General features: G+C 39.6%; 3 protein-coding genes across 4 annotated transcripts; 2 read left to right on the top strand and 1 right to left on the bottom strand.

Moving 5' to 3' along the window:
• Positions 1 to 2,042: 2,042 nt before the first annotated feature.
• pglyrp6 (peptidoglycan recognition protein 6) lies at positions 2,043 to 6,523 on the bottom strand. The gene is made up of 5 exons (XM_008415376.2): positions 6,399 to 6,523; positions 4,080 to 4,895; positions 3,767 to 3,977; positions 3,395 to 3,689; positions 2,043 to 2,142 (listed from the first exon to the last, which is right to left on the bottom strand). The coding sequence occupies exons 1-5, from the start codon at positions 6,463 to 6,465 to the stop codon at positions 2,098 to 2,100; spliced, it is 1,434 nt and encodes a 477-aa protein (XP_008413598.1). The 5' UTR covers positions 6,466 to 6,523; the 3' UTR covers positions 2,043 to 2,097.
• A 1,653-nt stretch (positions 6,524 to 8,176) lies between these two features.
• trappc5 (trafficking protein particle complex subunit 5) lies at positions 8,177 to 10,786 on the top strand. 2 transcript variants are annotated; one of them, XM_008415377.1, is made up of 3 exons: positions 8,177 to 8,283; positions 9,166 to 9,441; positions 10,275 to 10,786. In XM_008415377.1, the coding sequence occupies exons 2-3, from the start codon at positions 9,172 to 9,174 to the stop codon at positions 10,569 to 10,571; spliced, it is 567 nt and encodes a 188-aa protein (XP_008413599.1). In that variant the 5' UTR covers positions 8,177 to 8,283; positions 9,166 to 9,171; the 3' UTR covers positions 10,572 to 10,786. The 2 variants fall into 2 exon arrangements, with proteins under 2 accessions (XP_008413599.1, XP_008413600.1); XM_008415378.1 differs by having other exon boundaries at positions 8,180 to 8,283; positions 9,169 to 9,441.
• Positions 10,787 to 11,882: 1,096 nt separating this feature from the next.
• Positions 11,883 to 21,030, top strand: LOC103468353 (mucolipin-1). Its single transcript, XM_008415379.2, has 14 exons — positions 11,883 to 12,095; positions 13,017 to 13,255; positions 13,585 to 13,746; positions 14,210 to 14,366; positions 15,048 to 15,129; positions 15,588 to 15,684; positions 16,471 to 16,570; positions 16,650 to 16,756; positions 17,255 to 17,404; positions 17,917 to 18,018; positions 18,108 to 18,230; positions 18,736 to 18,942; positions 19,036 to 19,215; positions 19,324 to 21,030. Exons 1-13 carry the CDS (start codon positions 12,053 to 12,055, stop codon positions 19,168 to 19,170), a joined length of 1,704 nt encoding a protein of 567 aa, XP_008413601.1. The 5' UTR covers positions 11,883 to 12,052; the 3' UTR covers positions 19,171 to 19,215; positions 19,324 to 21,030.
• The last annotated feature ends 1,455 nt before the right edge of the window (positions 21,031 to 22,485 follow it).

A 22,485-nucleotide genomic window follows, 5' to 3' on the forward strand; every position in this document is an offset into this window, starting at 1 on the left:
ACACCCACACACACACCACAAATAAAGCCCTTTCTACAATTAATAAAAAAACGAAAATATTTTTATTTGAAGAATAGAATGGAATAATACATGAATCAATATATCTATATTTCTGTTACATATATAATATATATGATATAAATATGATATGTGTGTGCATATACATACACACACATTTATACTGCTTTTTCTCTTCTAATACTTTGTTCTAGCAGCAAAGTAAAAGGTAAGTAGAAAAATATTCTAAATATCTTTACAATTCAAAATGCTTTTAATCATACAAGCTTGACATCACTATATCCAAAAACTTATTTTCAGTGCTATAATAAGACTTATACCTTACCTAATTTCACTTGGTCATATCTAAATATGCAGAGTTCAAGCCAATGTGTATAGATGTTGGCATTCCCACAAAGGACATAAAGCTGACACACTGTGGTGAGATTCGTGTCCATTTAAATTTAAATTTCTGCACTCGAGCATCTTCGGCTGTGCAGATCGATGCAGTCTGAGCCAAAAAGTCAACGGCATGAGCAGCAGAAGTGCTGACGGAAAAAGAAGTCTGTATGAGATACAAGATTTCAACCCGGAGTCAGCTGGGAACGTTTGCAACTGTTGGCATGATAGTGCAATCCAATCAGTGGAAGGCCGTACAAATGTTTCCAGTTCCAAAGGTTTGCTTAGGAAACAGACTGTCTCTTCTCTGCTGAAAAAATCAGGGGGGGGGGCTTTGAGACAAAGTGATCCGCTTAGAGGAGGCAGTAATTCATCTGTTATAACAGGAGACATGTTGGTGCAAGTCAAAGTATTGTTAAGCGACGTTTGGGAATGAGTATATTAGCTTTGCTGCCTCAGGAAATTCACAATCTGCAGGCTTTGATTCTATCGCTTCAAATGCTCTGAAAAATTGGGATTTGGAAGTACTTTGAATTTGCATAAATTAAATAAGCTAATGAAGACTCACGTTTCTTTTATTTACATGATAGAATAAAGTACTATTTACTTAATAAGCAATACTAATGAAAAGACTAATTTTTCTTGATTTAACATCAATTAAATTACTAACATCATTTGAATTTAGTTTTGTTACCGGAAATGATCAAAGTTATCAAAAGACAACAACCAAACACGATTGGACGATAATAAGAGGTCTTTAGAGTCTTAACCAATAAAATGTCAACCAACTTAATTTGAAGCTGTAGTTAAAACAAAATATATTTTTACATATTTGTTGAGGCTGTCATAATGTTGTGACAGTATGTTATGAGACAGATTGAAAAACATTGAGCTCTTTTGCCTTCTCCCACTGCTAACTAGAAACAACCAGTCAGAGCCAGGAGGAGGGTCTTAGCTGTCAGTCATCCTCCCTGTGGCGCTGCTCATCCTCTCACTCCCCCTATTCTCTCTGCTACACTGTAGCTAGCATAGCCTGTTGTAAAACCTAAAGCTACTTATCATAGCCACTAATGATGGCAGATTAATGTTTTTTTTGTTGGTTGCTTCTTCGCCACTAGCACATTTAGCAACTGGCACATGGGATTGATTGACAGCGCTAAGACCTGCCTCCTGGCTCTGATTGGTTGTTTTTGTTCGGGAGCAGTGCATTTCTTCAGATGACAATAGTAGCTCAGGAGGAAATAGATTATTTATAGATTATCTGTCTCAAAACGTCCTGTCACGACATGTTGACAGTTTTAACACATAAGAAAAAACTTTTTTTTTTTAATAAAAAGTTACTTACTGTATCTTTAAGGAGATTGTAATTGACCGAGCAGTTTCTAGAACATTGTTTAGCCACTTCTGGCCCTGTAGGGTGTGGGTTTCCGTCTAAAACTTTACTGGATAAAAAAAATTAGCATTTCAATATTTAAGCATTTCCTTAAAATACCCCATAATCATCAAGGATTTTACTAAAAAGTGTTGTGTAAAACAATATTCTTTATCCATTTCATAGAGCAGGCCTTGCCAAAGTGCTCGCACCCATTGAATATTTCATATTTTGTTTCATTTTACATGTTAGACCAACACAAAGAATTACATGATTAATAGGAGCAGAAAAAATCTTTATTGTATTTTTATTTWTTTTTTTTTTTGTCTTCATTCTTCAGCTTTCCAGGCTCGTGGTTTTTGTGTCTTGACTTTCTGTAAAGAAGAAATAAATATGTAAGAAAATAAAAGTAAACAGACCAAATATTTTACTTTTAAGCAACACTGTAAAAAAACAATTTAATGAACGTTGCATTCGCGAAGACTTTATGACACGAATTGTGCATATGTAAAGCAAATACGCAAGACCCAAGTGTCTCAAATTATGGTGCAACTTCAAAACTAAGCAAACTGGAAAAAAAATCCAACTCCTCTTGTACAAATATTTTACAATGTCTCTCACCATGGTGAGATTTGGAAACTTCAGTGTCTACTGAGGTGTTTAAGAGCTGCGGCATGAAACAGAAATGAAACGTTGTGTCCAGGGAATTGATTCTCTTGGGACAACCTTGAACCTTTGAGTCGGCCCACTCTGGTGAAGAGACATCTAAGACTTTGGCAACTAATATTTTAGGGCTTTAAGCCTTTGAAGTGATAGTTTCAACAAAATTCCAATACACAAATAAAGTAAATACCACCCCTGAAGAATATATATCATTTACTAACTTTAAGTGTGAAGGAATAGAGTATAGAGTCGGCTTTACATACAGAAGAACAGTATATTCAGACGATAAATCAATAATGATAAATATCGTAATAGACATGTCGTCAACAGCAATAGATAATACATCTTCTACAATATTCGATAATTTCACTGATCTCCAATCCTGAACTGCACAGAATTCTGGGAGATGTAGGCAGAGGAAAGAGTTTAGCCACTCAACCTCTCAAGGTCAGCTAAGCAAGGTCTGTGGCATGAGCTAACTCATTCATTGGTTACTTAGCAACAACTTGAGTAATTTGCAATTTAAAGTTTTTCCACCACGCCTCCTAACTGCGGAAAAATKTAAAAAAATCAACAATGTGAAAACTGATGATGAAACAAGAAAGATCACGTCACCAGACTTTGTAGTATTTCATAAATTTTAAAGAAAAACGAACTAATAATTATTGATATCGACTGATATGAAACTCATATATCGTTACGTTTATCATCCAGCCCTTTGCCATATTATTCAGATTTTTATTTGTGGACATAAAGACACTATAACTGCTAATTGATCAGCTCTATCTTATGTGGCTTCGGTTACTGACAACTAACCACTTTCAAGACTCATTTCTAATTTTGTTTAAAAAAAAAACTAAATGCAACCATTATGTTTTCAGCTTCATTTCTTAGAGCTCAGAATTTTCTCCGTCTTACCATTCCTAGAGACACTACTTAGTATAATGGAGGATTCCTACGTACCCCAAAGTGTTCCCAGGTACTGATTTCTTTGTAGAAGGCATCTCCTGGACAGGTTGTGCTCACCACATCTCTGTGCCCTCGCACGGTGTAGGAAGACACTAGCCCACCTCTGTTTACTGCACAGGATGCCAGCTGATCTCTCACCAGACTCATGGCATGCTGAGATGGCAGATTGGTTTGGTAGTCCCCAATAAAGGACACGCCGTAGCCTTTAGAGTTTTGTCCGGAGGTGTGGGCTCCCTGGATGTCCCAGCCCCGGCCCTCGTAGATGTACCCGTCAGAGCCAGCCACAAAGCTTTAGAAGGATTTTATTGTAAGATTAGTTCGTACCTTTGGCGTGCAGAAGTAATCTTACATTGCTGTGGAGTTTACCTATATCCAATGTCATCCCAGCCTCTGTCTTCTTGGTGGAAGCGCTGCATGGCTCGCATGTCTGCAGAGCATTTCTCAAAGGTCAAGCAAGGCTCGCTTGGTGTGTGGGTGTGATGGATGAACAAGAAGGGCAGAGGCAAGGAGAGGCCGGTGGGTGTTCCTCTGTACGGCTCAGCGCCCCACATACATCGAGAAATGATGGGCGGGCAATCTATGAAGACGTAGAAGGCATTAAATGTTTATTTACAACATTCTTTTCGGTTCTTGAATTTTTTTTAAATCTTTCAGTTTGTTGGTCTGATCTCATGCTTACCCATGTACATGTGAACAAACTCTTTCATTGCCATTTTCACCACAGCTCTCAGCTTCCTCTTAGTCTCCACCTTCATCTTTGGTTGTCCTGTTAGTCTTTGTTCCAGTTCCACGGTCGTCATCACCTTTCTCATCAGCGGAGAAGGGAAGACCAAAAGTTTGAAGTTCTCCCTGCGACGTTGACTGATGAGACGTGGGGCACTGTCCATTCCCTTCCTGTCCAGTCGGTGGCTATAGTACTCCTTCAACAGACTACTGAGCTTGAGAAGAGAACTGGAATTGGCTGAAATCTCCATTCCCAATATCATGCCGTCCATTCTTCCGTTGATCTGAGCTATGGTGAACAGATTTGGTTTGCCGGAGAGCGTGAAGACTTGAGGAGATGCTACGTTGTTCCAGCATCCATCAGGCCCGAGGTAATGTGTGCCTGAAGAATGACGTCTGAAAGAAACGGCAAGATCTTTGGCGAAAGTGAGGTGGAAGTGAGCTTGACGTTTGAGCTTGAGGATGCCCGCTTCAATGCCCAAGAGGAGCGGTGCGACGGTTACCGTCGTACCGTCTGGGGTCAGAACCACGCCTTCTTCTTTGAAGTCTTCCAACACCCTGTGATGCACAGCCTTGCGAAAGTATTCTGAGAGGTTAGCAGGCATTTCAGAAGCAGCTTGAGCGTCTGGAAGGAAGTGTCGGATGAAGGCATCATTTAGGCCAGCTGCTCGGCGCAACCTCATCAACACAGTAGATGGATCTGAGCCAGGGTCCTCATCTTCTATCTGCTTTACAGCCCTGATGAAGTCTTCCATGTGGTATGAAAAGGAGGCTGGAGACAGAAACATTTCTTTCACATATTGAAATAAGCACATTTTGATGACCAATATTGAGGTAATGGTAAAGCTGAAACTGAAGTTCTCTAAAGACGGATACATTTAGCCAACAATGTCCCAGAGAAGCTTAACACCGGTCTGTGAAATGGCTACTTAGCTAATGTTAGCTTGTTGTTGAACCCTTTTATCTCTTGTTCCAGAAACAGTTTTCTAAGTATATTATTACTATAGCATATGCAATACAATTGGTGAAACTTTCCGATATAGTCTTTTCTAGGGGAAGGCAAATATTCTACTATTGGGATTAATTATTTTGACTGAAAAACACATTTTTTAACATGTCTTTTAAGTTTTAACACTGGATACTGATAAAACTAAAAATAAGTTAAATATCTATTCTGAGTTTTAAGATTGAATGTGATGTTCTTGACAAAAACTAAGATAAAGTATAATTTCCGGCAAAACTAGATGCTCTAAACATGTGTTTTAAGTTTGAACACCGAATCCTAGATTTGGGCTAAAACAAAAGGTGTCATTTTTGTCTGTTCAACAAAGTGCCCAAAGGTCCAAAGAATAAAGAGTCAATATACTTTGTTTTTTTGGACAAAGTGGACACTTTATTTGGGCAGGATACATTATTCTTTGGATTAAAGTGTAATTTTCTAGCCAACTATGGCTATTCTGGCCCTAAAAACTAAAGGTGATTTGTTATTTTTTAAATCAATAAATGTTTTCAATAGCTTTAAATTGAAATAGTGGATGTTACTCTTTGAAAAAAGAAACTGAAATCTTATCATTGACTGTTTCTGCCTAAAGCCATTTCTGGTCAATGAAACTAAAGAACTCATTTACAGTAAGTTTCTTTAAAGTTCCACTTTTGGGCTGTCCATAATGAAACGAAATCTGACAAAAAAAATTTTTTATGAGGGTCAGCAAAATTTACTTCCTCTGAGGGAAATAAGACCATTAACAAAAATGTAAATGTAAATCTGGTCAGATGAGAATCCCAAGTCTTCAACAAAATGTTGTTGAATATTTTATAATATTACTTATAAAAGTAAAGCTAAAAAAAAAATACTAATACGTGTGCAAGCAATTAACAATAGACTCATAGAAAAATGATAATTCTGACTTTGTTCAAGTAAAAGCTGGGAAACAATACTAGTTATTCCCAGCATTAGATTAAATAGTAGTAAACTTTTAGCTTCCAAATCAAAATCTGGGTGAGTAACATCTAGTCCCTTAGACGCCAAACACAATTTTAGAGCATTATAATGTTCACAATCATGTTATTTTTAAGCAAAACTGAACTTGAGTTTTGCAAAAAAATAATTTTCACTACCTCAACACAATCATCCACTTAAAAGTGTTTCCCTTCATTTTGGATCAAGAAATAATAACGAATGAACCCGAGAATGATTTTTTAATCACATAACAGTGCGTGTAAAAATGAAAAAATAAACTAAAATAAAAAGTGAGCAGAAACAGATCATGTTTACCTTCTGCATACGTGCTGACCAGCAGAACCAGAAGAGCTAGGGTTAATTTCCACCAGCCTTTATCCATCTTGAGCTGTACACACTGTGAGGTCCAGGCTCCAAATGTGCACACCTTTGTTGTTTCCCTCTCTTTTGTACATATCCCGCACGTGGAATGTGGTTATGCAACAGCCGCGTGCGTATGCTGCATGGATTGTGTTTGCTTTTAATCAACCCGTGCCCAACTAAATAAGCAATGTGGGAAACGGTCACCTGTGAAATGAGCCACGGGCATTGTTCTCAACTGAGCGGTGAGGAAAACACACAGTTGTGTCCTCGCAACGTCCAGCGTCTGTCACAACGGACATGGACATTGAGAAATGTGCCATTTCTGTAATAAATCTGTCTGTGTCATTAATGTGGCCATGCCACTGTATAAATTAGGGCCGCTCCTCTCTGAGGCAATAATGTTTCCTCTGGTTAATAATAATCGTTGGGGTGAGGGGAAATGCAAAGGTTGCCTGCAAAACTGAGGAAGTTCCAAAAACTTAAATCACGTGTTCCGGTGTTTTGGCTGATTTTTAATGTGCGCACTAATCAGATGTTCCCTCCGCAGCACTGTAATATTGGTGAATGTGCAGAAAACCCAGAAGTTCCGCGTAGATTGTTAACGCACCGACTTGAGGAGGAGAAAGGGAAGTGCGACGTCGCCTGGTTGATATGTAAAGTCCGCTGCAGACAGACAGACAGACAGACAGATGTCCGTTTTCCGTAACAACGTGAACATCACGACATGAACAAAGTGACATTTATGAGAATGAGTTCAGAACATAAACATGGAAGTTTTATTGGTGTTTTACGTGATAAATCAACACAAATTATTGTAAACTGGATTTAAAAAATATACAAATTAAAGAAATCCCCTTGCTAAGCTAGGGGAAAAGACGTATAAGAAGTTACGTCTTTTACAGCCATATAAGGAAAACTGTACATTTTAAAAGAAGCTGCTCTGATTAACTGAGACAAAATTTGGCCTATATGTAAATCATGGTGGTGGCAGCGTCATGCTTGGGAAAGAGTTCACCTTCCAGCAGGACAACAATCCTAAACATAATGCTAGCTAAAAACAGCTACAATAGGGTGGCTGCGAAATAACTGGGATGATAAAAGGGCCCAGTCAAAGTTCAGACATAAATCAAATGTGCAAAGCTGGCAGAGAGGTCACAAATGGAAAAATGGGGTTGAATGGACATGCCACACCTTTCAGATTTTTGGGGGTTTGTTTAAATAAAAAAAACAAAACAGACAGTTTTACTTGAGTAATATATAAAAACAAAAAAACTTTATAAATATATATATAAACTTTTTCATTCGAATGAAAATGCAGAAGAAAATACTTAACCCAGTTGTAACATTTATAAAATACCTATTTTAAGCACTGGTTTCATCAGTTTTATGTTGGAAAAAATATTTTTAGAAATGTTTTCCCATGCCTGAATCTGTTATTTTATTATGTTATTTGTATGTTTTTATTATTTTAGCTCGGATTTAAAACAACAGAATATGCATATAACTTTAAATCATTGCATGTCTGATTAACGTAATTTTAAATTAGATGTTATGGTCAGTTAATTAGCACATAATCTTACATTTATACTCTTACTTCAGTAGTTTCTTGGATGACAACGTTTTACTTTCATTGTGTGAAAAGACATTGAGGTAATGCACTACATCTTCTGGAGAGCAGGTTTTGGCTAAGGTATTCAATAAAAATAAAGCGCATCAAATCGTTTGGCTCCCGCACACTAGGTGGCGGAATACAGTTAAACTCTAATACGTCACAACAACAGGAAGAAGAAGAAAACGGGAAGAAACCCTTCAACGTAGCTGTTTTAGCTTCAGTGAGGTGCGTTTATCTCCTTAAAACATTATTTGCACTTAACAGTTTTGAAAGCTAATGATGTATTATACGTTTTTCGAAGAGTGTATGGTTTTACCTGTCGGATATATTTATAATTAGAGGTGTTACTGGGCTACTGCTAGTAGCTAAGCTGCTAATTCCTAGCACTGACGAGCGGTTAGATTTAGGTTAAACCATAGATTTAAGTCGAGTCTCATTTGAACATTTTAGGTTATTTTGCGTCTAACTTGCAACTGAAACCCTAAAGTTGCTATATTTGTGGTGATTTTTACTTTTTCCACTGTGAACATGCTGTTATCTATTCCTACAACTAGGGTACAAATGAACTAACATCTTGTTTGAATTCTTGGGGTTTACGTAGCAGGACAAAATAAAATTAACTTTCTTTTTCTAGCTCTAGATTCTACTCGGTCATTACTGTTGATATAAAACAAAGTTAAAATTTAAAAGTTGTTTGCTGCGTGCAACAGCAGGCAACTTACCTCGCGCTGCTCAGTGAAGAGATTCAATAACTTATTCAATTCAACAGTAGTTATTGATCTAAAAGAGAAACTAAGTGTTGTATTAACTCGTTTTAATCAAGATTCTTCAGAGAGTTGCTGTAGATTCTCATGGTAGTGGGCAGAAATGATCTCCTGTAGCAGTCTGTATTACAGTGAATCTGAAAAAAGCCTCTGACTGAAGACAGCCGAGTTAGTGGGAATTTCAGTATATGACACTGGAAGACCAAAATAGAAACGTTTGACTATAATGCTCAGCAGCCTAGCAAAAACATGTCAGATAAGTTTTGACTTGCGATGAACCTCAGTTGGTCGCTGTTGTTGCCTAAATGAGGGGCCTAAATGTTTGGATGCCGCTGTTCTCCAGCAGGAAATGGACACGCGGTTCACTCGGGGGAAGTCCACCATTCTGGAGCGACCGCTGAGCCGGCCCAAGACAGAAGTGAGCCTGAGCGCCTTCGCCTTGCTGTTCTCGGAGATGGTCCAGTACTGTCAGAGCCGCGTGTACTCGGTGACGGAGCTGCAGACGCGCCTCGCCGAGATGGGTCAGCGCGTGGGGGCCAGCATGCTGGACGTGCTGGTGCTGAGGGAGAAGAACGGGAAGAGGGAGACCAAAGTGCTCAACATGCTGCTCTTCATCAAGGTCAGCTGCTTTTTTAAACGTCAGTTCGGATTGAATTAGTCGCAGGCCTAGGTGATAAATTAGATTTTAATGGTTTTTGACAATTTCATTTTTGGACATTTTTTTTTTCTTTTTTTTTTTGTAATTTCCATCAAAGCGCTCCTTGTATTTCCGTAGTTCTCAGTGATGTCAGTACGCCCGGAGCCGCCATCTTGTTTGACAACCATGTTTTAAAACTTCTGTTTATTTGGACTTTGAATTCATGCCAATTATATTTCCACAAAATATCAGGGTCAGGCTACGATTTTCTTCTTTTTTTTATTCAAGATTAAAGTTGTAATTGTTGGAATATAAAGTAGTAATATGAGAGTATTTATGAGAAAATTAACCAAAAATTAAAATAATGAATGCTGAGCATCTTGTGAAGTTATACTTTAGTATAAGTTATACAGGTAATGCTTAATCTTTTAACACGTTGGCATCAAATTATCAGTCACAGGACCAAACAATCATACAAACAGCTGAGTTCATTTTGAAGGAATAAATCCTGATAAATAAGCTTTTTCTCATCGTAATGACTTTTTTCTCGTAATTTTTAAAAATGTTTTTACTTGTAAATGTCTCCTTTTGATAATTTTATGACTATATTGACCAAATTAAACTTAAAGATCCCCGACAAAAATAAAAGCTACTTTTTGAAAATATTTTCTGCCATTTGTAATTATCGATTAAAAACTGCATCTGGTGTGAGACCCATTTTTTTTTTTTTTTTTTATTTATTTTATAAGCTACATCAGCCCGCCCTAGTTTGTTGGTCTCTATAAGAATAAATCGGATTTCTCTGTCCCCTTCAGGTTAACGTGTGGAAGTCCTTATTTGGTAAGGAGGCCGACAAGCTGGAGCAGGCCAACGACGACGACAAGACCTATTACATCATAGAGAAAGACCCGCTCATCAACGCGTACATCTCTGTGCCCAAAGAGAACAGCAGCTTGAACTGTGCGGCCTTCACGGCCGGCGTGGTGGAGGCCATCCTCACACACAGCGGCTTCCCCGCCAAGGTCACCGCTCACTGGCACAAGGGCACCACGCTGATGATAAAGTTTAACGAGTCGGTCATAACCAGGGACAAGGCTCTGGACGGCAGATAAAGACTTACGAAACAGAGCTGCAACGGTTCAGGAAATACCCTGATCCTGGTGTACAGAGGTCCAAAGCTGATTAACTGATGTGATGTGAAGAGATGGAAAGAAGCGTTTTGTTGGTTTTGTGGATCTTCTTTAGTGTGTTGTACTTATTGGCATGTGTGATTGTTTGCTTGCATTCTGAGTCTTATTAAACATAAAATAAATATTACAATGGATACTTTGTTGATTTTTTTTTTTTAAGCCAGACACAAAATTTTAATAATGTGTTGTAAATACTTTTTTTCTGTTTTTTCTGCTCCCCACATCATGCATTGCAGATATCTTAATACTTCATATTTAATCTCAATCAGTGTTTGGAACCAGTTGTCCCTTGATTGAACAGCATCAGTGATTTTTTTTTTCTTTGCAAATCAGTAAATACTTAAAAAAAAATTAAGAACTAATATTTTTTTGTTTAAAACTGCATTAATACTTTTTACTCAAAAAGTGCAAGAAGTAAAAGTATTACATGTAAGTTAAGGGACACGTACGGACAAGGTCAAACATGGAGATAAGTCATTTGTCCTGTCAGACTGTCAGTTCCCAGAACTACTCGCATAAAAAAAGACTCAATTGCACACAGTCAGTGCAACGCTGCTGGACAGGTTAAAATGATCGTATCTTATGCCCAAGGAAGGGCTTTAGAGGAACTGCAACAAATTTAACTTTTTTATGTGCTGCAGTCTTTTGGTGTAAAAAATAAAATCAGAATCTATCTGCTTTTGTGGTCATGTTATAATTTGACATGGGAAATAAGTGGAAATATGCTTGTTTTAGTTTCTTCCTGTTCACTTTTGTAAATTGACCTGAGTCCAGAAATATTTTCAACGAAATTCTGAGTTTCGACTTTTTGAAACTTAGAAAATTTCCAAAACTCAAAACTTTTCAACTTATGAAACTCGGACATTTTCAAGTTTTTTTTCCTAGTAATTTCTGAGATAACTCTCAAAATTTCAGATTTTTTTTCTTGAAATATTTGACTTTTGAAGCTCAGAAATATCCTTCATTTTTTTTCCAGAAAATTTCTGAAAAAAACTTAATATGCTGTTACACTCTGATGTTTCAGATAGAACAACAAAGTGTCTGTTCATTATATCTGCATAATAATAATAATAATAATAATAATAATAATAATAATAATAATAATAATAATAATAATATATTGTTCGGCTGAATAAACACATTTATCAAAACGTAAACAATAAAGAGCCATGGTCTCCATATTTATTATACCTGTGTCTGATCCTTCGTCCGCCTCTCGTTTTCCTCTGTGACGTAGCTGTGGTCACGTGGCTATCAGGAAGCTGCGGCGGTGTTTACCTTAGCACTGCGCCAGCGAGCATCCTCAGTTTGCGGTGAAATCAAACCCGATCTGAGGAGATGGGTCCGTCCTGTTCGCCGCCTCTCCGCTGGTACTGAGCTGTCCTCTCGCCTCCGTCAGCGCCATGGCGTCTTCGGGCTACACCTGCGTCCCGGACAGCCCCGCAGGTCGGTCCCGCTTCCCTCTCAGCCTTTATTCATGATCGTTTCTCTGCTTATTGGCTGCAGCCAAAAAATAAATAAAAAAAAAAATCCTTCGGGTTTTTATTCCACCTTTTGTTTGGCAGAGTGCTTTGTTTGTGTTTTATCTTGATTTATACTTGAGAACAGCCTGTACAGGTGGATAAAAGCTTAAAGGGACATTCTGTAGATTTAACGCCTTAGAGAAGTGTGGAGCATGGATCTACGTCATAGTCTGTCGCCGTGATCAGGTGTACGTTCAGTGGTTATACAGGGGGTTTTCTTTTACTCTGATATTCTGTTTATGTGTGTGTGCATATTACACATGTATCCGTGGCGTCTGACAGTGTTCACACCCTTTCACTTTTTCCTAAGTTTTATGCGATTGTTTGTATTCTGAAGAAAGCAACAGAATATTTTATATTCTGAGTGGAAGCATATTTTCATACATATATAAAAACATGTGGGCCAAGGTTTTTTTAATGGAGGCTAAAAAGAAAAAAACAAAGCAAAAAAAATACATAAAAAATTGTTTAATATATATATTAAGTGAGCCAAAGAGCATCTTGGAGCTCCAGAGACACAGGTTCCAGTTCTACAGGGGCCCTGGTCCCTGTTGGACCTTGTCTAGAACCGGCCATGTCGCAGCCTCCAGTCTACCTGGTATGTCTCTACAGACTCTCCACCTTTTTCAGAGTATTTTCTGCCATTCTTCTGGAAGCATGTCTTACTAAGAAACACATTCTGGTCTAATAAGACAAAGACTGAGTTATTTTGCCAGATGTTTAGAGGAGTTCAAAGCTGAAGCACACTGCAGGAACTTTGAGGCACGGTGGTGGCAGCGGCATTCTAAGGGTCTGTTTTGCTGACTCAACGTAATGCCTTCAATTCTTCTTTCGTTTTCCTTAGAAAAGCAGAGACTGCTGTCCTCCAAGTCCGGCTACGGATCCCAGGATGTGCTCAGATGCGCCGGTCTGGCGGACTCCCAGTTCTGCGGTCAGCCACGGGATGAAGATGAGGAGGAAGAGGCTCTGAGGAGGAAACTCAAGTACTTCTTCATGAGCCCTTGTGACAAGTACCACGCTAAGGGGCGCAAGCCTTTCAAACTGGGCCTGCAGCTGCTAAAGATCATCATCGTGACCGTGCAGGTAGACGCAGTGGTGGAGCAGAAGGGGTGCACCGATGAATCGGCCCCGACTTCCCTAATTTTGGGAGATCGACCATGTGAAACCGATCCCATCTACCTCCACAAATCAATAGTCACCCCACTTTTGCCAATTTGACGCTATATTTAGTGATTTTTCAGACTAAAAAAAAATTTGTCAAAATGTGCACATCAGGGTTTTTAAACATCAGCCAGAAAAATGCAGTCGGTGCACCCCCTCGTCCTCAGGTGGCCCGTTTGGTGGCGTCGCTGCGTAATCTCTCTCCAGTCCGTCGTAGCTAACGGTGTCTTCCCTTCGCCTCCGCCTCCCAGTTGGTGCTGTTCGGTCTGAGCAACCAGATGGTCGTGACTTTCAAGGAGGAAAACACGGCGGCGTTCAAGCACCTGTTCCTGAAGGGTTACCAGGACAACCGTCCCCAGGCCATCCACACTCAGTCGGAGCTGTACAGCCGCATTGGCTTCGTCGTAGAGCAGGTGGCCCAGACGCTCCCAAGACGGAAGTTTACAGTGCCTGTCAAAAGTGTTGACACCTCAAACGTCAAAGATTTTTGCTGAGGATTTTATCAGATGAACCAACACAAAGCTGTGCGTAGAAAATGATGCTTTGTTTTAAAAATGTTTTAGGAATAAAAGTGTGGCATTCTGTTTTGTTGAGTCTTCCTAGGACAATCTTTTCCTTTACAAGTCTGCAAATCTTTTGGGTTTTGGAAGTTTTCAGCTTGGTGCTTTTAGGGTTTCCTTTCTGCCACTTATCTAAAATGTAACATTTTGCAGTTGTGATCTACAATGTTTCGATCTAGAGGTTAGAATGTCCAACCTGACAAACTTCTGAGGGCCGTTGGGGTGTGAATACTTTTGAAAACCGAGTACAGGTTCGGCGTCAGATTCCTGGTGTTACATTCTGCTGCGCTTTTCCGTTTTTCTTCTCCGCTGACAGTACATGGCTCTATCTGAGATCGCACTGGGCCGGTACGCATACGTGAAGGGCGTGGGCGTGAATGGGAGCGCTCTCTCCCTCTGCCAGAGGTACTTCAAGACGGGCACCATCGACCCCGTCAACGACACGTTTGACATCGACCCCCATGTCGTTACAGGTGGGAGCAGTTTTCTCTTCTTGTAGGCAGCAGTATTGAAAATAATAAAAGATAAAAAGGCTAGGTCCAAGCTCAAAAAGATGTCAAAGACCGGTTCAAGGCCGGGTAATTTAGATCCCCAGCCGGTTGGCTGATAACCTATTAGAGTTCATGCAAAGTGCAACATTTCTCATTCATTTTACAGAAATTACAGCACATAAAGCAGGACAAGCTGTGTGGATGCAACAAAACCTCATCCTTCATTTCTGTAGTTAACACCACGTCAATATTTCCATGGCGTTTGTGGAAATCTTTTCTCTGTGTCACATGACGCTCTGTAGCTCTGCCCTACTTTTACAAGACTTGTGTCCTCTTGGCGCAAACGCATGAACACGGTTGTTTTCCACGTATTTTTCAGCAAACCAGGTGTCTTCTTGGGAATGGTGCTATTTGCACACATCTGCTGATTCTGCAGCCATTGCCAGACCAAGGTTTGGTGATTAAAATAGCAAGGCGAATGGAAATAAAAGTCTGGCTCCAAGTGGGCGACTGTGCGCTCAAAAGCTTTAGGGAAGTGCAGAAATTTCATGTTGGCTTCATGTGATGTGGAAAAAAGCCTGATGCCTGTATGGCTTTGAAATGGGACTTCCTCTTTCAGCTTTTTCGGTTCTTTCACGGCTATTTTCTGATGTCGTTTTCCAGATTGCATCGGCCTCGATCCGACTGCCGACAGTCCTGTGACGAGAAACGCCGACTACAAGAATTTCACCCTCCAGTTTTACAAGTTAGATGATGTTTTGTTTTGTTTTTCTCCCCACTTAACATTATAATTTCCCTCCCAGAGCTCTAATTGTGCGCCTCTTAGAAAATATCAGCATTTCCATCCTTATGTATTTATTTACTTTTTGTTGTCACACTTTGATGTTTGAGATCATCAGAGAGACATTTTACATCAAAGATAATCTGAGTAAATACAAAAGGCTGTTTCCAAGTAATGTTTTTATTTATTTGGAAAAAAACATATTAATCCAGATTTTTGACACAGTCACTCCATTTTCTTTCCTTTTTCTTTTCTGATAACCTTTGACGTTAGAGTTCAGGTTGGTTCGGATCACATTTGTCTCTCGGTACATAACATAACCATTTGAAAACGTCCCTTTTAATTTACCGAAGTTGATTTTGTCTGGTGATAAATGTGATTAAAACAGAAGAGACGTGCTTCTCTGCTCGTTTCCCCTTCAGGCTGATCAACGTCACGGTTGATTTCCAGCTGAAGGCCATCAACATTCAGACAATAATCAATAACGAAATCCCCGACTGCTACACCTTCGCCATCACGGTGAGCTTCGTTTTCCAGTTGTTTCTTCTCAGCTACTTTAACCCTGAAATGATTAATTATGAAACGTATTCTTGTTTTGTCTTGCTTTATTCTTTTTTTATTATTATTTCGGTCTTATGCAGAAGGAAATCTTGCAGAAAAATCTTCAGAAAAGCAGCTGGAAAGAGAAAAAGCTTAGAGTTTGTAAAGCTTCTTAGCAGTTGCCATGTTGCTAAAAGCCTGCTGGCTGATGAACTACACCACATCGGCGCTGATGCTTGACATGTACGGAATAGGATTAGTGCCACTAAGCTCAGTTTCTTCTCAAAAATCTGAGAGAAAAAAGTCCAGAATAAGACTTTAATACCAGATTTCAGACTTTAAAGCAGATGGACACTTGAAATAAAACAAAACTAACTTGCAAGTAACTTTTTAGTAAGGTACTGACTAATTATTTAAGGCAATAATTCCTTAATATTGATAAAAAAAATTCTAGTTCCACATTTTTTCCAATGTTGCAAGTAAAATATTATAAGTTACTTGTAAGTTAATTTTGTCTTATTTCAGGTGTGCTAAGATATTTATAGAAACTAGAACAGCAATGGCAACATTTTGTGTTTTTTTGCAGTGTGTATTTACCAATGTTCCCCTGATAAACACGTTTAAGCTGAAGCTGAAGTTCCCAAAAGTCTCGGCTGAACAAAGAGAAATGTGACGGGAACATTTGGTCCAGCCAGGAAGAGCTGCGACCCGCTAATGAGCGAAGCGTTTCCTGTTAGACTCACCCGGTTCTCACTGTGCTCTCAGATCGTCTTCGACAACAAAGCTCACAGCGGCAAAATCAAGATCCTCCTCCAGAACCAGGCCTCCATAAAGGAGTGCAAAGACACAAACGTGTCCGGACACGGTGAGTCACGGTTGAAACTTTTTCCAAAGTCTCAATAAAAGGGCTTTAATTCGACTGATTTCTCTCCTGCCCCGGTCAGCGGAGAGCTACGCCAGAGAGTTCTTCGACGTGGTGGTGGCGATCGTCTGCCTGCTGTCGCTGCTGCTCTGCGGCCGCTCCATCCTCAGAGGAATCCTCCTTCAGCGCGTAGGAAACAGAAACAACTCTTCTCTACTTTCCTTTATCCCCTCACTCAGCTCCTTCAGACTAGCCAGCAGCAATTAGCAAACACAAGGTGGAAATGCTGAGCTCGTTATAGGAGCTACTTCTCAGTGAAACGCCGGTAGAGATGTTGTTAAGCCACGTTGGGATGACTTCCTGAGGGCGGAGCTTCAGAAAGAGCAGGAGCTTCTTAAAGAGACAGAGGCCCAATTTCAAGGGATCAAATTACAAAGTTAAACTTCGTTAAAGTCATACCTGATATATGAAGCATTTTCAGAACAACTGAAGGTAACATAGAGACTTGATTGTTCTATGAAATGGCACTATGTGCAGCGGATAGATGAAGCTTTAGATCATTTGAAATACGTGTAAATGGAATGTAAATAGAAAGCTGCTGCTGTTGCTGTCGCTTGAAGACAAGTGCAGACAGCTGCTGCTCAACTGTGTCATCAGTATCTGATCGTGTTCCCTCTCCCGAAACAGGAATACGTTCAGTTTTTCATTCACAAACTGGAGCGCACGGTCAGCTGGGGAGACAGGATGGAGTTCATCAACGGCTGGTACATCCTGCTCATCATCAGCGACTTGTTCACCATCGTCGGCAGCTTCATCAAGATCGGGATAGAGTCCAAGGTGGGTTCAGCGCGCCGTCAGCAACGCTCCGGGTTCCTGCGTGGTCTGGGAACGTGTGGAGTTTGGAAAAATGTGATCTTTCTTCCTCTCCTGCCTTCGTTGCTTACTTACTATCTTTCTTTCTTTTTAAATGTTCCCTTCTAAATCTTTTTTAATCTTTCTTTCTGAATCTTTCTAAATATTATTGTTTTTGCTGTTTCTGAATCTTTCTTTCTAAATCTTTGTAAATACTTCTTTGTTAGATCTTTCTGAATGTTTTTTTTTAAATCCTTCTTTTAAAAATATTTCTACATTTCTCTCTCTACTCATAAAATGGCTACAAAATGCCGAGAAATCCTGAATTTTGAGTCTGGATATTGTGAAGGAATCCTGAACGGATCACTTTCCACCCTGCGTATGATGTGTAAAAAAAATAAATAAATGAAAAATCACGTCTTGCTACAGTAGAATCCTTCCATTCCGAATGACATCTGTGCTTATTTCCTGACTCACTGCGACGTGTCGCATTTCAGACTCTGTCGTCGTACGACGTGTGTGGGATCCTGCTGGGAACGTCCACTCTGCTGGTGTGGGTGGGAGTCATCCGCTACTTCAGTTTCTTCCAGAAATACAACGTAACCGCACGTTTTCTTCTACAAGAACAGCACATCATGTCTTTTCTGCGTGTCGGATGTTTATTAAGTAGCCGTCTCTCTTCACACAGATCCTGATTGTGACTCTTAGAGCTGCTTTTCCCAGCGTCATCCGCTTCTGCTGCTGTGTGGCTGTGATTTATTTGGGATACTGCTTCTGTGGATGGATTGTCCTGGGCCCCTACCACGCCAAGGTACACAGCTCACACTCTGCACTCTAGTTTATTCTAACAATATTTTAATGGTGAGTATCAATTCGTTATTGCGTAGCGATTCGCTCGGCGTGTGGTTTGATGCGTTAGTTTTTTTTTCTCTTTAGAAGCAGGCCAGCAGGCAGAAACTATCGTTGTTCCTAATATTTCATCCCTAGTGTACGGTATTTATTGTATCGTTAATTGTTTATTGTAAAAAAATACAATTCTGGTCATAATAAGATTTTCGATTTCATTGTTGTCGCAATTCACAATTTGTATCGTTATCACAATAGTTCTACAAAATATCGTGATATAACTCTAAGTCCGTATCGCCCTCCTGTAGTCGTAACTCTAAGTCCGTATCGCCCTCCTGTAGTCGTAACTCTAAGTCCGTATCGCCCTCCTGTAGTCGTGCCGTTCCGCTTTTGAGTTTCCGTTTCATGCTTCCAGGTTGTAAGACCTGCTGAAAGTTTCCGTTGTGTGTCGGTGGATTGTGTGTGTGCAGTTTCGCTCCCTGTCCATGGTGTCAGAGTGCCTGTTCTCCCTCATCAACGGGGACGACATGTTTGTGACGTTTGCCGAGATGGAGCAGAGCGGCACGCTGGTGTGGGTCTTCAGCCAGGTCTACCTCTACACCTTCATCTCCCTGTTCATCTACATGGTGCTGTCGCTCTTCATCGCGCTCATCACCGGAGCCTACGACACCATCATGGTACCTACGGCTTTGGTTTGAGCCACACCCACGGCTGCGAACGGATATGTTGGGGTTTTCTTTCCACCTTCAGCTTCCTTTTCTTCCCCGCAGGCCCAAACGAGGGAGCAGGCTCCGGAGACGGAGCTGCACGCGTTCATCGCTCAGTGCACGGACACGCCCAGTTCCGGCAAGTTCCGCGGCCCGGACGGGTCATCGTGCTCCTTCCTCTGCTGCTGCGAATGGTGAAGAGGATGACAAAATGGATACACGCACATGCACAAAAAAAGAGGAGTAAGTGACATCTGCGTCAAAAAGCAAAAGTCTATTACATTTTTTTTTTTTTTTAATCTTCAAAGACCCACATTGCCTCTCCAATGACAGCTGCACTCCTTTCTCCAGACGCTCAGCAGGGACGCTGGAGGTTGACGGAGCGAACCGGCTGACCTTGGGCTGCTTTTGTCCTTTATGCCAGCGTTTCAATTTTGCATTTAAATTCATTCGGCACAGTCCAATTAACCTGCCTCCACGTTTTTGTACTGTATGAATAATCTGCTGCCTTTCACTCAGTCTTTTAGGCCTTAGATTAGATTGCCAGACCCGTAGCGCCGGGAAACAAAAATCCATTGCTTAAGACTGGAAATGGAGTTCATCAAGTGGAATCAGGGCAACTTTTTGTTTGGTTTAAAAATAAAATCCGGTTTGCTGACTGGTGACAAAAGAGCAAAGAGAAACACCATACACAGTGACGCAGTGACACGCCCTGAGGCATTCTTGTCGGTTACACCTGGTTGCTATTAGTTAGCTAACCAGGCTATATTTTGAATCAGGCAAATGGTTGTGTTTTTTTATTTTTTTTATTAAAAAATATAACATTTTACAATATATCCACTGTAAACAATCTCAATCAGTGAGACATTGAATATCAAAATTGAGCAATTTTAGTATTCAATAACATAGAAGCTTTTATTTTAAGCTAATTTGTTCTCAGCATCAACCTCAGCAAACATTAGCTAGCAGTTAGCATGTTAGTAACTTTGGAATTATTATTTTGTTCTCTTTTTTTGTACATTTTATGATAGCTTGTTACGTTAAAGGGACAGAGAACATGTTACTGTCTTAAGTCAGTTTTGGACAGGTCTTTGTTTTGGGTGAATGTTTGTGGAAGTTTTACAGATTGTTTTATGTTTATGAGTAAGAAGACCTGAACCGACTTGCACTTGATTTCGACCCTATTTAAAAAAAAAAAAAAAGCTGTAGATTAAACCTACAAAAGGGAAATTCTATTGAAGCACTTTTAAAATTGGTCTTTATTATTCTGTAACATATAAAATGAATTTAAGCCAGTTTGCGATCTCATAGCATTAACCTTTGCTAACATTAACTAGCATTTCAAAATGTGTTTACTCTGTGAAATTTTTGCATTCTTAGTCTTATTCTCTTTTTGCTCATTTTGTTGCACTTTTAGAAATTTTTTTTTACTCTCAACTCAGTTTGTGTCCAAATCTATATTTTTTCCATGTTGAGATTTAACGTAGGCAGTTTTGATGATTCTGATCGTTGTTTTATAGTTAACTTGAAAAAGTGTGATAGCTGGTTATTTCATCTGTACATGAAATGCACTCCTTTGTATGCCTTTAAAAATATTGTTTATGGAAACTTTTGAAAGTGTACTAATCAATCCAGCATTTTTTACTTCTTTTCTGTCATTTGTGGCTTTTATTTTTTGCACCTTAATTTAAATACATAAACTTTTTTACAATTACAAAAGTAATGATTGTAGTTGATTTATTTGCACGGAAATAGTATTGTAAAGCTTTACTTAATTTGACACTGGCACATCATAGTTATCAACAACAGAGCAAAGCATTCTGTTTAGTTATAGGAAGGCGTCCTGATACTGCTGTGGTTTAATGTTGGCAGCCATTCCTCACTGTGTTTGTTAGCATGTACTTCTACATTTTTTATTATTACCTCAATTTCAGAAGAGACAATAGCAAAAAGGGAAGCACTTAGCATGGAGCGTTTTACAGGGTCCAACTCAGTTTTCTGTAGTGATGCTGTCTTAATGATGAGCGCACATTTCAGTTAAATAAACCAAAAAAAGGATGTGGATTGCTGCTGTTTGCCTTTTATTTACCGTTTCAATGACCATTCAACATATTTTTGAAAGAGTTATTATAGAGCTTTAACCTCAATGCTGGCCGAGTTTCAGAGCTTAAAAGATGTAGAGGTTGTTCTCATTGGTGGCACCATCAAAAGCTTAGGCATCAGCTACTTAAAAGGCTAAATACAACACAAATTAGCTGTAGTGTTTATGCTAACAACTATTAGCATCAGCAGCGCAACTTTGTACTTTCTGAGGTGTGCATGCAGATATAGGCGTGTTACTGTTACAGACCACGTCATTAACACATGCACAAACCTCTGTCACATACAGAGCTTTTTGACTATATAAATAATTTTCATGTCATTGTTTTGGCGCCTCCCTCTGTGAAGAAGTGCTAAGTAGCTTACAAACTGAAAACACTGTATTTCATCAATCCAAACAATAGAAACATTTTCACAAATAGTTAAGTATCCACCTTTAATATAGATTTATGAGGCAAAGATTTTAAACAGCAAGTGAGGAGGAGGACGTCTGGAGAAATGTTCTCTGAGAGAAGTAGCTAGGAGACGAAGTAACCCCAGTCTGTTTCCCCAGTCTGCCTGTAAACTCACATCTGTGGTTAATGACTACTTTCGACAAAACTGTAAATGTAATTCAAAACATTAAATTTGGTCAGCAATACACCATTTCGGCTTTAGTTTTGAGCTTATTGTGACAGGGCCTCTTTTTGTATTACAGACAACAGCGGAAAAACCGCGACGTTTTGCCGTCGGTTGAAGGACCGACGGCAAAACGTCAACGTCCCTGTTTCAGTCCGAATGAAAGCTCCGGGAAAACAAGAAAAAGGTTTTAAAAAAAAAAAAGGAACATTACTAGACTTATAGTTAAAACCTAACTAACAACGTATCATCATCCATATTTGGAAGCGCTTCCTGTTTTTAGTGGGTCCACCTGATTCAAAAAGCCCTACATTTGAAACGTTAGCTCTGTGTAAACCCACGAGGTTTTGGGGGGATCTAGGTCTCCTAGCAACAACAATATTCACTTATACCTCAGGACTACATTTTAACTGTAGTCCAGTTCTTAGTTTTGTATTCTCATGTTGCTTGTACTTTGTTAGTACAGTTAGCCACCACTAGAGGGGGGAAGCGTGCTCTTTCTCCTACCACAAGCAAACCAAACCCAGGAAATCAAAATGAGAGGCAATAAAGAAGTGACAGGAAGCAGCGGGGTGAAAAAAAACCCCAAAGGCACTTTCCAAAGGAGGCCTGGTAAAAGATTAGCCACATTAAAAAATAAATAATGTATCAGAAAAGTGCTTGACCTTCAAATCTACTGTGTAAATGGAAGTACAGGTCAGCTGCTTCAGCAGAAAAAGAAGAAAAACAATGCACCTAAGTATTGTTCAGATGGAACAGACATCAAGGCAGTCACTCCCTAATGTGCTGGAGTGG

This window comes from Poecilia reticulata, linkage group LG8, assembly GCF_000633615.1.
Source record: "Poecilia reticulata strain Guanapo linkage group LG8, Guppy_female_1.0+MT, whole genome shotgun sequence".
In the NCBI taxonomy this organism is placed as follows: domain Eukaryota; kingdom Metazoa; phylum Chordata; class Actinopteri; order Cyprinodontiformes; family Poeciliidae; genus Poecilia; species Poecilia reticulata.

Coding starts and splice junctions, on each gene's coding strand:
- pglyrp6 (XM_008415376.2), bottom strand. CDS start 6,465: ATGGATAAAGGCTGGTGGAAATTAACCCTAGCTCTTCTGGTTCTGCTG. Junction 4,896..6,398: donor GGTCAGCACGTATGCAGAAG/GTAAACATGATC, acceptor TTCTGTCTCCAG/CCTCCTTTTCATACCACATG. Junction 3,978..4,079: donor GTTTGTTCACATGTACATGG/GTAAGCATGAGA, acceptor ACGTCTTCATAG/ATTGCCCGCCCATCATTTCT.
- trappc5 (XM_008415377.1), top strand. CDS start 9,172: ATGGACACGCGGTTCACTCGGGGGAAGTCCACCATTCTGGAGCGACCG. Junction 9,442..10,274: donor ACATGCTGCTCTTCATCAAG/GTCAGCTGCTTT, acceptor TGTCCCCTTCAG/GTTAACGTGTGGAAGTCCTT.
- LOC103468353 (XM_008415379.2), top strand. CDS start 12,053: ATGGCGTCTTCGGGCTACACCTGCGTCCCGGACAGCCCCGCAG. Junction 12,096..13,016: donor CGTCCCGGACAGCCCCGCAG/GTCGGTCCCGCT, acceptor CGTTTTCCTTAG/AAAAGCAGAGACTGCTGTCC. Junction 13,256..13,584: donor TCATCATCGTGACCGTGCAG/GTAGACGCAGTG, acceptor TCCGCCTCCCAG/TTGGTGCTGTTCGGTCTGAG.